The following is an 11,837-nucleotide window of genomic DNA, read 5'->3' as shown; positions in this document are numbered from 1 at the left end:
AAGAGCCTGTGGAAAATAGCGGCAAAATGGGTCTTTCAGAGCCTTCTGGATTGTTGAGCCGCTTGAGAGAGAGATGTTTATTATGTTTGGTTAAAGAGAAGTAAAACAAGGATCTGTGGCTCCATCAGTGCCCCAAGGAGCTGAGCGTTAGTGGTGTGTGTTTGGATATTAATATGGTCTTGTTAACAAGTTATTACTTGAGGAGTTACTCTGAAGTGAACATTTCAAAGCGGTTTTCTTTGTGAATCATCCCATTCGCAGCAGACCCAAGAATTCAGTTTTTCATGTAGTATTTCCTGTTTGTCAAGCGCACCCTTTAACTGATGATATCTAGTCTTAAGTTCTAAACTAACATCTCAAATCTCTCCAACCACAGATGTAGCGATAACGAGGAATTTGCAAAGTGTGACACATGCGTTTCTTGTAAGGCTGTATTCGTTTTACGTGTTACTGCAATTTCAAGCATCCCCCTATGTAATAAGAATTATAATCAGCTTCAAACATTGAAGGGTCATTCTCCAAGCATTGGGAGTTGATGTCTTGCTTATGCAGGTACTGTGTTATTTATACAGCTATTGTGTGTAAGGCCCCAGCTCAGAGCCTTCAGATTTCCTCACAAATTGCATCTTGACTTAACTTGAGTATATTTGAAGTGTATTCCTACTCTACAAGTTTTGTGTTGTGTTTGGGGGAGGAAGGGACTTGTAACTTCAGAACCTTATAAAGAACCAAATGTAATCATAAGTCACAATACCAACACGAGCCGCTTCTAGCCTGTGGGGAACGGTGAAGTTATTACTTTAACTTCTGCTTTATTTTCCCATTAAAAGTGCTGTGTTATGTTTAACGTTGAGTAAAACAGAAGTTTCCCAAACTGTCCCTTGTTGAAGTGATGTCCCCATGCATGTTTTTCCAAAGATTTTTAAGGAGCCAGTGGCAGCTTGTGATCAACCTCTGCTCAGAAACTGGTCCTTGTTGTTGTTGTTATATGTTACTGTTTTTCCTGAGGCTAATGTAACTAATGGAAGAGTTTTCCGAACCCTCAGTTGGTTGTTGGAATAGTGTAAGCACAAGTAGACTCCTGCTGACATTCCCCCTCTGACTTCTACATTAGAAACCCCAGATGAAATCTTTTGTTGCCAACAGGTTCTGTTAAGGTTAATTGTTTTATTTCTGTTTCAGCCTGGGTTGGTAGCAGCATGGAGGTCAGAAGTCAGGTTGTATTGAGTGTGTTGCAGAGAAAGGGAGTGGGTTTGCTGTGCCACACGTGTGTGTTACAAAATGTACAATTGTTTATTGAAATTGAAGTGCTCAGTTTGAGAAGCTGTCACGATGGGGTTTGGAGGTGACGAAGATTCAGACTAGAAGAACGAATTTGCTACATTCCACTCCAGAGAAACTGCACGTCTGGTCACTTGTTATTGGGCGCAGATTCGTCCTGAGGTTTTGTGTGTGACTCTACAGAGAACGCAATCGCTCAAGCATATCCTGTCCCCTCTCCGCATCAAAACCAAGGGAAAACCTTAGCTGATAATTATACCTCCCCCCGCCCCCTTTGGTTTTAAAATCAGTATTTTATCCATATTTTATGTTTTGGAGCAACTTTGTAACTTTTTGAACTGATGCATGTTTTGTTTTTTTCTGGTCTAGGGGCAAGTTACTCAGGGCTAAAATACTGCTGTTGATCAGACTTTGCATTGCACACTTATAATTCTGATGTCAGTTTAGCATTGCTGAGGGTCTGTGTGTTTGTACATCCTGTGCTGCCTCTGTTCTGAGCTGAGAACTTTTATTTTGTGTGTTAGCCAGGAAAAGGTTGCGCTGTGAAATTTTAAAAGCACCAGAAAACTACGAAAAGCGCCCCAGTGTTAGAAAAGGACCGTACTCGGTAAACTAACAGTGTTCATTAAAAGAGTAAGATATCCAAACGCTCAGAAGCCAGTAACAGAATGAAGTTATTCTAGCTGAAGTCTAGGAAATCTTGCATCTAATCAGGTCCATTAATTGGAATAAGAGCAGAAGGTCAAGTCATTAATTTGTAAATTCTTGTTAATAATTTTTACAACCTTGCCCATAATTTAGATGCTGTAGAGCTGATTAAAACTAGCAATAAAAGGGCTGGAAAAATTCCCATCAGCTTGCAACTGCCAGCAATACATAATTCAATCCTGGTACAAAACCTGTAAATACAATCGCCAGAATTGCACAGCTTGCCCGTGCAGAAGCTGTTGCTGTTGGGAAGTTCAGCAGGAGGCACTGTCTGGAATGGCTGTTTTGGGCTGGCTGGCTGCTTTGGAAACCCGTGTGGCGTGGGGAGAGTTAACGTGGTGGAGGAAACACGTGTGGGGGCAGAGCAAGGAGCTCGGGGGGAGGAGGGTGGGAGAGAGTTGGGGAGCAGCCGCTCCCACTGGGCTGGGTTCAGTCAGCACCATGAGGAGTCAGATCGACCTGCTGGCCACGGTCACGGTTCTGGGCGTCCTGGAGCAAGGTAAATGGCCTTTATATGTTTGGTGGTATTAACCTCATTATATTGAACTCGATGGAACTTGATTTCTCTATGTTGCTTGGGAATGAAAGTCGCTGTTTTCCAGCGTGGTAAAATGATGCAAATGTTTGGCCGTTCATAGTGGAAATGTCATGTCTGAGGATGTTCGTCGTTTAATAGGGACTAAAATGATTTGCGAAAGTCAAAGCCAGCATCCCAAGGAAATGAAATTTAAATTTTACTTTTAAAACCCTTTCAACAATAGAATGTCTTTGAAATATTTTCTGTGTAGGTAATTTGTAACTTAGAGTGGCCGGAGGTAACCAAAATAAAGACAGGTTAATAAATATGTTGATGAAGAGGTCAGTGTATATATCATGTGTATGTATATGGAAAAGAGCATCACGTATACGTGTATTTCTTCTCTGTGAAATACTGTTCAGTCTTCAATTCATAGAGCTGAGCTGCAGGGATCGGGTGACAAGATGAGTTGACAGCACACAGTAATTCGGAAACTAATGCAAGCCCTTCTGGTCAGAAATAGATGCAGATGTTTTCAAAGAAACTCAGCAACTTCTTGTCCTTTAAATAGATGTGTTTGGTTTAAGCCATTTAGCAAGAAGCAAGAGAGTTGCCAAGCTCTGTCTGCTTCTTGTGTTAGATTGTGGGTCCTTTGGGCAAAGGCCTCTCCCCCGGGCCTCAGGAGGTCGAGATGCTCCGCTGCCCCCTTATTAAAATCGTCACATTTCTATGAGGGAAGGCTGCTGAATAACTGAATTATTTCACTGTAGAGCTATCGCACCTCTTTGCTCACAAATGGATGTGAATCTCTGAGCAGTCCGATGTATTTTTAGCCATCAGATTATAAATCTCGTAATGTAAGTATTATTTAAAAAACAAACACTCTACTTGAAGAATAAAGATTTCTGATTTAGCAGTAATTTCCCTCAGAACATTTACAGAAAAATAGCAACTACAAATGGAAGATACTTTAGTCTTATTAAATTTTTGTTATTAAACTAAGTGGGGCTGAAGAGAGTGTTTAATGTGCAAAGAGAAGACATAAAAACTTGAGTTATGGAAGCGTCGCTAAGCCTTTTCCTTTGGGAAACTCTCAGTAACCAATCCCTAGATAGCAGGTTTGTCTCACATAGGTTTTATGAGAACTTCAAGTATTTTTTTAAAGGTTGCATCATTCTATGGAAACCATATGCAGGCGTGAAGCCAGCAGATAAATAGCAAGCATTAGCACCCTCTTACCTATGGTCAATCGGACAAAGCCTCATTTTATGGTCTCCGCATGGGAAGCCAAGGAGCAATAGCAAAATAGCCTGTGTTTCCTTTCTCTCCAGTAGTAAGAAATGTGTGTGCCGGTGTCACCTTGATTCAGAGCTGTGCAGTAGCTTTACCTGCATGTTTTGAAAGGACATATTCTGTATATGAGCCACAGATCTGAGATTCAATCTGAGAAGGCAGAGCACTGACAGACAGATGTGCGGCGATGCACAAATGCCCGTCCATCACATCCTGCTGTAGGAGACACAATTTAATGTCTGAGCTTAGTACAGTGTTGGTTGAGTTTTATTTTCTTCTTAATACTCTGGGAGCCCGGAGTTCCCACATTCTTTCAAATCACTTTCCCCTTTTTCATTTAGTTATGCTCAGTTCAGCAAAGCTCTGAGCTTAGCGCTCTGGAGACACCTGCCCTGTGTTGAGTGCTGTACCAGAGCAGAACAATGCTGCCATAGTGATTATTTCACCACAGAGCCTGTTTGCCAGGTTCACTCAAATGTGCCCGATGTCAGCTATGATACGGTTTGAAAAGTTTGTGGACATAATCAAATGGAGAGCAAAGGTCTGGCTGGAACTTCCACTGAGGAACAAAGCACAGGGAGAGCTCAGCCCCTGTGAGCCGTGTGGAACCCACACGTTCAACCTCAAGACATGAATCACAAAACACTAGTTAGTTCGAAAGGTCCTGCAAAGTAGATTGAACTATTTTCTCTGAAAGTCCATGCTGAGGAGGCTTATACAGTGTTTTCATTCTGAGAACTGCTTTTGGAGGATGATTCTTGATCCTCAGTGCTCCACTCACACACCAGGCTGCAGGACAGCTGGCTGTCCTCCAAAGGCTCCTCTTGGACGGTTGTTGGATGTATCATCCATCCTCAAGCACAAGGGATCTGTTGCAGGACTTGCAGGGCTTGCCCCTGTATCCAAGCAAGATGTTAAGCATAGACTTGATGGAGAAGTTGGGTCTGAAGTTATTCTTACCATGTCCATCAGCCATAGGAATGCTCCGTTAGGAAGGGTGCGGGTGACATGAAGCAGACTAAGAGTGTTACCCAGCACAGTTGAGCTTATACCTGAGCCAAAGCTGCCCACGACGCAGGAGCTTCAGCTCAGTCTGTTTCTTGAGAGGTGGCTGGGGTGAGACCTTGCGAGCATTAAACAGATGTGTAGAAGCAATGTGCTTATGTGATGTGAAGAGGTAAAAGGATGGGTCAGGTTTCATCAGCTTTTTCCCAGAGCTCTGCCAGCTGCTGCAGAACGGCCCGTTGTGCGTTATCTGTACCGGGCTGCCTGGTAGCACAGAGGATGCTGTGCTGCATCCCGGACCATAATCCTCCCCCTCCACATCATCAGCGTGCTGCACACAAACTGGGACTGGAACCCACTTGTTTCTCCCTGCCCTTCTCTCTCAGCACCTCTCATTTAGGGCTGGGTCACTGCACACACTGTGCAAGACACTAGAACACCCAGATGTTTTCTTAATGAAAGTCTGTGTATTTAAATGAATGATATGTTGTGTAATACGCAGGTCACATAGCATCAGATTATTTACGTTCCTAATTCCCTTTTCTTCTACATATGTTCTAATGCTTTTCTGCAGGCACACATGGATCTGTCTTGTCTTTAATCTTGCAACATCTGCCCCTACTTTTCCCTTCTCTATCCTGCCATTCTGCTTTGATCTTTGTTAGAATGACAGTCCTTGCAGCCTCACTCCTTGTCTCTCTGTTCAGTGCTCTGAAAATATTGCTACGTTAGGACCTTGCTAATCCCAGTGACTCACTTAGCAGCGTGCAGCACAGCCACCAAAGTCCTTGTTTTTATAATTTAGTTTTCTTCTATATGAAAACTCTCATTTTAAATAAAGGCAGCAATATAGTAGTACACCTAAATAAAAACACTTGAAACATCATCAATCACCTGTGGGACTAAGGACTCTCATCAAACAGTCCAAATCTTTGTATTAACAAGTTTTCATCATTTTGAAGTGGCTTTCCATGTCCTTTATAAACACACAAAGGAGTGATGTAGCAGATGCTGGGTTAGTACCTTGACCCAAACTTGGCATGGGATGGCAGTGGTCACGGGCAGCACGTCTGCTCCTTGAACTGCTCAAACCTTGGGGCTGCACGGCAGGAGGGAAGTGGAAAAAATAATCGCCCCTTCCCCACTTCTTTCTATTGCCACGATTATGAGCATCTCTAATTGACTCAATGATGTGCCACTGCTTCAGGTTGCTTCACGCTGCTCTGTGACATGGGGCTGTCCTTGCACAAAGCTTTGTGCCCGCTGTGTGTAGCGGGAGGTGTTACACCAGCAGACTGGCTGAGGGTGTACTAATGCTCCAAATACAGAGCGCAGGATTAAAAAGCAATCATAGTTCAGTGATGGGGTGTGCACCGAGGGTGATTTTTAAGGTGCGGTGCTGACCTTCCCGGGTACGTGCTTTGCTGCTGCGCGAGGCCATGCAAAGCACCCGCCAGCACGTGGGCCCTGCGGTACGTGTGCTCTGCTGGGATAACCAAATACGAGTTTAACGTACGAGTCTAAAATAAATAGCATGTTTATTCCGGGTTGTGTGTGACAGCTCTGGACTATGAACCCAGACACTATCAGCTCTTTTCCTCGAACCGCTTACTTGACTCCAAGTCAGATAAGGCTTGGCTAAAAAAAACCACTGCTGGGTTCTTACCATTCCTGTGCTCTTTTTTCTCTTTTAGCCTATTTTGCACTGCAGGTGATCTATGCCCGGCGGAAGTACAAGATATCTCCTCCTGAGACAACAGGTCACCCTGAGTTTGAGCGGATCTTCAGAGCTCAGTAAGACTTTGACTTTTTTGTGGTGATGTCGTCTAGATATGACCTGAGTCAAATGGCGCTACAAGGAAAGACAGAAGTCACTTTGAACTCACCTTTTCATTTATTTTTCCTAATGCTAGATTATTTTATAAAATGGTTTGTGTGCAGAGGTCTGAGTTCTGATTTGGAGCACTTTGCTCTGGCTGGAGTGTTTCTGTCCATCCACAATAATCCTCCTTCTGGCATTGTGAGAGGCAGCCAGATTACAAATCTGTGGCTGTATGGAAGAGATGCTGAGCATTAATGCATTATAATTGTTAATGTTGGCTCTGAATGGTGAGAGCAGCTGAAGATGTATTAATAACCTAATATTTTCCTGTAAGTTTTTGCGGTTGGATTGTAGCGAAGGACCTTGCTGGCACAACCAGCTACCAGGACGTTTTTATTTTCTTTATTTAAGCCATTGTAGTGTGAAATTTGGCACTTGCAGGCCCATGCCCAGGGCTGTTTCTTTTTGCTCTGTTCCTATGGAGAGTGCAGTGCTGGAGCTAAACTGGAAACGTTCACAGATCCCTCCGGCTTCCAACAAGCAGCAGATTCCGTCTTTCATCTCAGTCGTGCTGCTTTGCGAGTAATTGAAAGGACTTGGCCAGCGCTGGATTGAAGGGCAGCTCGAGCACGGCACTGAATCCTGAACAAAGCAGCTGCGTTTACTTGCCAGAGCGCAGGAAACATTTGTGGAGTGACAAATACCCACTTGGGTCCTTTTGCGATGCAGTGAAAGGCCGGACTGCATGGGAGGCACCAGCCTCTGCTGGCTGGGTAGCTATTGATGAGGCTTTTAGTTAAATACCAGGCTGTGCATTAATGAAGTCGTGCTGGGGAAGCCCTCTGCTATATCCTGCAGGGATGGCAACCTTGAGGATCTTGAGTTGGAGAAGGTATTTCTTCATTGTGGGCTTTTTCTTCTCTTTATTCTTTTCCCAGGGTACAAAAGGATAATTTGTTTTGATAGATTAAAAAAAAAACAGAGGGGAAGGAAGGTATTGATTTATTACTCGTGGAAACCTGGCAGCCTCCTCTCGCTGAGGCTCAAACGGGATTTGCAGCATAAGGTTCTTCAGACTTTTTCCAGCTCCCAATCTGGCTCCATCCCCTGAGGCTTGGTAAATTTTTGGCCAAATTTAAGATTGCAATTTTATATTGCTTAGGGAATGGCAAAATGCAGGAAAAATCAAGAAACAAAATCAATGTCTATAATAGCACAGCTCCCACCATCCTTTCTTACAGAAAATCTGTGGTTTTGTCACAACAAGAAAAAGGGAGAAAGCCTGGCTGCAGATCTGATTGCTTTCTGCTGAATTAAATCTAGGAAAAGGTTTCTTCTTGGAACAGGACTTGTGTGACACCCAAATTTGAGCTGTGCTCACCCAAGGGGAAGGGAACACTTTTGCTAAGTAATGTGAAGGAACCTCTACCCTGGCGCGGTTAAGCTGTGGTTGTGCTCGATGTTGGAAGGCACGGTGCATGGGGATGAGGACACAGCCTGCCCGGGGTTCACCAAATCTCCATCTCAGCCATGGCTCGTCATTGCAGGGTCCACGTGAATGTGGGTGAGCTGAACACCATGTGTTGTTTGGGTGCTTTTCTTCTCTCAAATCCAGATATTGGGTGTCCTTGGTTGCAGAAAAGGCCCTTTCTCCCCAGCACAGCACAGCAATGCCTTTCGTTGACCCTTTCAGTTTGCTCCAACATGCATTTCTGGCCTCAGTGAACTGGTCTCTGATGTATAAGGATGCAGTTTTAACTCTCATCTCTGGTTCTCACCAGGGCGAATTGCTCGGAGTACTTCCCGATCTTCATCTCCCTCCTCTGGGTTGCTGGAATCTTCTTCCATCAAGGTAAGGGGTGGTGGTGGGAAACTCCAAACCACACGCATAAACCAAAAACACCCCTACTTAGATCTCGCTGTGACTCAGGCACATCCTCTCTGTTCCCGTGAGGCTGTTACCTGGGGAAAGCAAAGTTCCCCTGTGGCTGGATGGACTGAGGAGCAGCCCAGGTGCAGTGGCTGAGCTGTCCCCTGCCCCGAGGAGAGATTTGGTGGCATCGGCAGCCCCGTGCTGCTCTGCCAGAGCCCAGCTGTCCCCTCCTGCATCTCTGAGATGAGGTCGGGTGGTGCGGGGTGCCAGGGTGGCAGTGGGGCAGGTCTGTGCTTTGGGGGCTGCTACTTCCCGCTGCCCCGGGCAAGGTGCACGCTGAAACAGAGCTGCAACATGATGCCCAAATCGCTATGTCAGAATGAGAAACCATAACTCAAACAATTAGTCATCCCCTATCCATCCTGTACCAAGTGGGTTTAGGGGATTCAGCTGCCACCGTGGGGAAGACACAAGGAAGGAGCATGGAGGATGGCAGCCCTGCAAACCCAAGTCCCAGGGCAACTTTGAGGGGCAGAGAAGTTCATTCCTCACAAAAAAGGAAGAAAACCCATTTAAACACCCGTAGCATTTTAAAGCCGAGTCCTCTGAGCTTGGTCCTTGTGGCCGTGCCCTCATCTGCCGGGTTAGCGGGCAAGTGGGCGGCTGAGCTGGGCTGCAGCTCCAGCAGCGTCTGAGGCCCCTCAGCCCCATCGGGTCTCGGCTCCTCTCTCCCCTGCAGGTGTGGCCGCGGTCTGTGGGCTGCTCTACCTCTACACCCGCTTCAGGTACTTCCAGGGATACGCTGTGGCCGCACAGGGACGGTTAGTATCCAGCTGGGGCTGCGGGCACCCCAAACCAACCCATGGAGGCTGGGTGCAGGATGCATCCCCTGGGACACGTTTGCATCCCTTTTCCTCCCCTCCTGCTCCCACATGCTTGTGGCCCCACCAGCTCTTCCCCAGAGGAGGAGGATGGAGATGCTCCATTTCCCAGCTCTCCTGGCCGTGTCCCACAGTGTTTTCTCCCCATGCAGGTTGGGGCCGCTGTACGCCAGCGCTCGGCTGCTCTGGCTGCTGCTGGGGCTGGCGCTGGCCGGGCTCCTGGCACATTTCTTCCTGCCCAGCTCCTTGGCATGGACGGCAGTGCTGGCACAGCCCCTCCAGCTGCTTGGAGCCTGGTGAGCGGGGCCAGCTCTCCCAAAACCCTCTGTTCAGCTTGGGTGGAGGGGAAGGAGTTGCGTGACATGGAGACCAAGTATCTTCCCAGCTTTGTGCTTACCTTTGGAGGGAGGTGGTCCTGGCCCTCCTCTGCTTGCAAAGCTGCACTCTGCAGAAACAACCTCCCTTCTAGCAAGCATATGCTGCCCAGCATCTGCAGATGGGCTTCACGTCTGTGTTTTGTAGCACTGTCTGCTCTAAAACCTCTAATGCCTTTGGCTCAGAGTTGACCCGCACACTGTTGTTTCTCCTCCTTACTGCTGTAATGGGGTGTTGAAAGATCACACCATGAATGCACAAAGAATAAATTCCTCCTCCATAGACATCACCTGTGATTGTCAAAGGCACTTGGGGACCGTGTGTGAGAACAGCTGAAGGGCATGGGAATGGGCTGCATGGGAAAAGCTGCTGCAATTAAAATTAATTTTATTTATTAATTTTATTTATTAAGCCATTATATAAACTTTGGGGGAAAAGCCTGGCTCTAGTACAAATGCTAATGTCTGGGTTTGGCATTGAATTGAATGATCATGACTTGCCCTGATTCCACTTCTCACCAAACCTCTCCAGATGTCAACTCCACTGCAAACTGAGGTTTTGCACGTAGCTAAAGCAGCCACGCAGCATGTGGGAATAATAAAACAAACAAACGTATTTTGTAAGATGGCTGTTTCACAAGTGCATTCTCAAGCATACAAGTGCCCAAGCACCTCCCTTGCTCCCTGCCAAGGAAAGAGCTGACCAACCTGTCTGTTTTTAAGTAACTGGTGAAGATTCCTGTGATGTTGGGGTAGAAATATCAGTTTCCCACTGGGCTATTCTGCGTGTTTTCCCCAACATGAGTAACACTTTGGTAGAAGGAGGTAGGGGTGAGTGCTGAGGAATGGCACCATTTGGGCTGCTGGGGCTCCAGCTGGTCCCCAGGGACAGCCCCATTCTGTGAGCACCTGCCCGTGACTCTCACTGCTGCACCACAGGTTTAAATTTAGCTTTTATTACAGTGCACATTATTTTATATATTTATATATAGAGATGTACTTGAAAAATCAAATGTATCCAATAATAAAAAATACAGCACGTTAAAGTAGTATAATGCATTCCAGTGTATAGCTGAAGAGACATTGGGATTTACACTAATCCCTACTATTTTTGAACTGGGCTACTTCTGCTTTTTTTTTTTTTCCCAAAAATTCACACCGATCAATAACTGAAATAGTTATTTAAAAAGATGGTTTCTGCACTCAATCTCAAGGCATAAAGACACTGGAGACTTCACGGTGAGCTGAAGGGCTGTGTTCAATGCTGGCAGGCACAGTGTGGCGTTTGGTTTTTGTTTTTAAATTTCCCTGCCATCCTCATGGCTCCAACGCCTTCGGATTTGTTCCTCCTCTGCTGCAGGAAGCTCAATCTTCACTGTCGCTTAATCCTCAGCTTTGGCCAGGCCCGTTGCCCGGGCGAAGAAAAGGCAGCCCGTGGGCCCTGGCCGTCTCCATCCCAGCCGGCAGGACTCAACGTGACCAAGCCCGCTCTGTCCCCAAATTCAGCCAGCGATTGCCCTGTCCTTGGCTGAAGGTGCTTTTAGTCCCCACGTTTGCTAAAGCTCATCCTGACCCCAAACTGTCCTGTGTCGGTGCGGCCCAAGTGGCCACGCACCCACGAGGGGCCGAGGGAGCAAATCCAGCCCTCTGCACGCGATGTTGCTTTTTGCTCTCCTTCTGGAGAAGACGACGTCCTGGCCCCGCGGCCCGTCGGCGTGTGCCCTGGGCACGGGTGTCCTTGTGCGCGGGCACGAGGGAGCGGGAGGGGAGGGAGAGGATCCACGCGGGTGTCGTGCTTCCTCACGCCTGCGTCACTCCGCCTTCTTGATAAAAATCTGAAAGGAGAGAGGGTTGCACTCAGAGAGAAGCTGGTGGAGGTGGCAGGAAGCCAAGGGCACGGCCATCTCTCTGCCGACAAAGCCTGGCTTACCTCACTCGAGATGAGCCACACCAAAGCCCCGCTTACCTCGCTCAGGATGATCCACACCGGGGAGTCGGTCTGGATGGACAGCCTGATGGCCTCCAGCGGCCCAAAGGAGGGGTCGACCTCACCATCTGCGACACCCTTGGAGAAGGAGCCTGG

General features: G+C 46.9%; 2 protein-coding genes across 2 annotated transcripts in view; one reads left to right on the top strand and one right to left on the bottom strand.

Annotated features, from left to right (window-relative positions):
* Positions 1-2,430: 2,430 nt before the first annotated feature.
* LOC308045741 (leukotriene C4 synthase-like) lies at positions 2,431-9,832 on the top strand (the record flags this gene model as incomplete). Its single annotated transcript, XM_080353216.1, has 5 exons — positions 2,431-2,488; positions 6,499-6,598; positions 8,408-8,478; positions 9,239-9,320; positions 9,533-9,832. 5 exons carry the CDS (start codon positions 2,431-2,433, stop codon positions 9,678-9,680), a joined length of 459 nt encoding a protein of 152 aa, XP_080209342.1. The 3' UTR covers positions 9,681-9,832.
* A 915-nt stretch (positions 9,833-10,747) lies between these two features.
* Positions 10,748-11,837, bottom strand: part of MGAT4B (alpha-1,3-mannosyl-glycoprotein 4-beta-N-acetylglucosaminyltransferase B) — a gene marked incomplete at its 5' end in the record, with an annotated part of 51,090 nt that continues 50,000 nt past the window's right edge. The window contains 2 exons of the mRNA XM_080353324.1: positions 10,748-11,589; positions 11,721-11,833. Coding sequence (XP_080209450.1) covers positions 11,566-11,589; positions 11,721-11,833 — 137 coding nt within the window. The 3' untranslated portion in view covers positions 10,748-11,565. The remainder of the gene's footprint in view (positions 11,590-11,720; positions 11,834-11,837) is intronic.

This window comes from Nesoenas mayeri (genome assembly GCF_963082525.1).
Source record: "Nesoenas mayeri genome assembly, chromosome: 14".
NCBI lineage: Eukaryota > Metazoa > Chordata > Aves > Columbiformes > Columbidae > Nesoenas > Nesoenas mayeri.
This window is presented reverse-complemented; position numbering and strand designations above follow the sequence as displayed.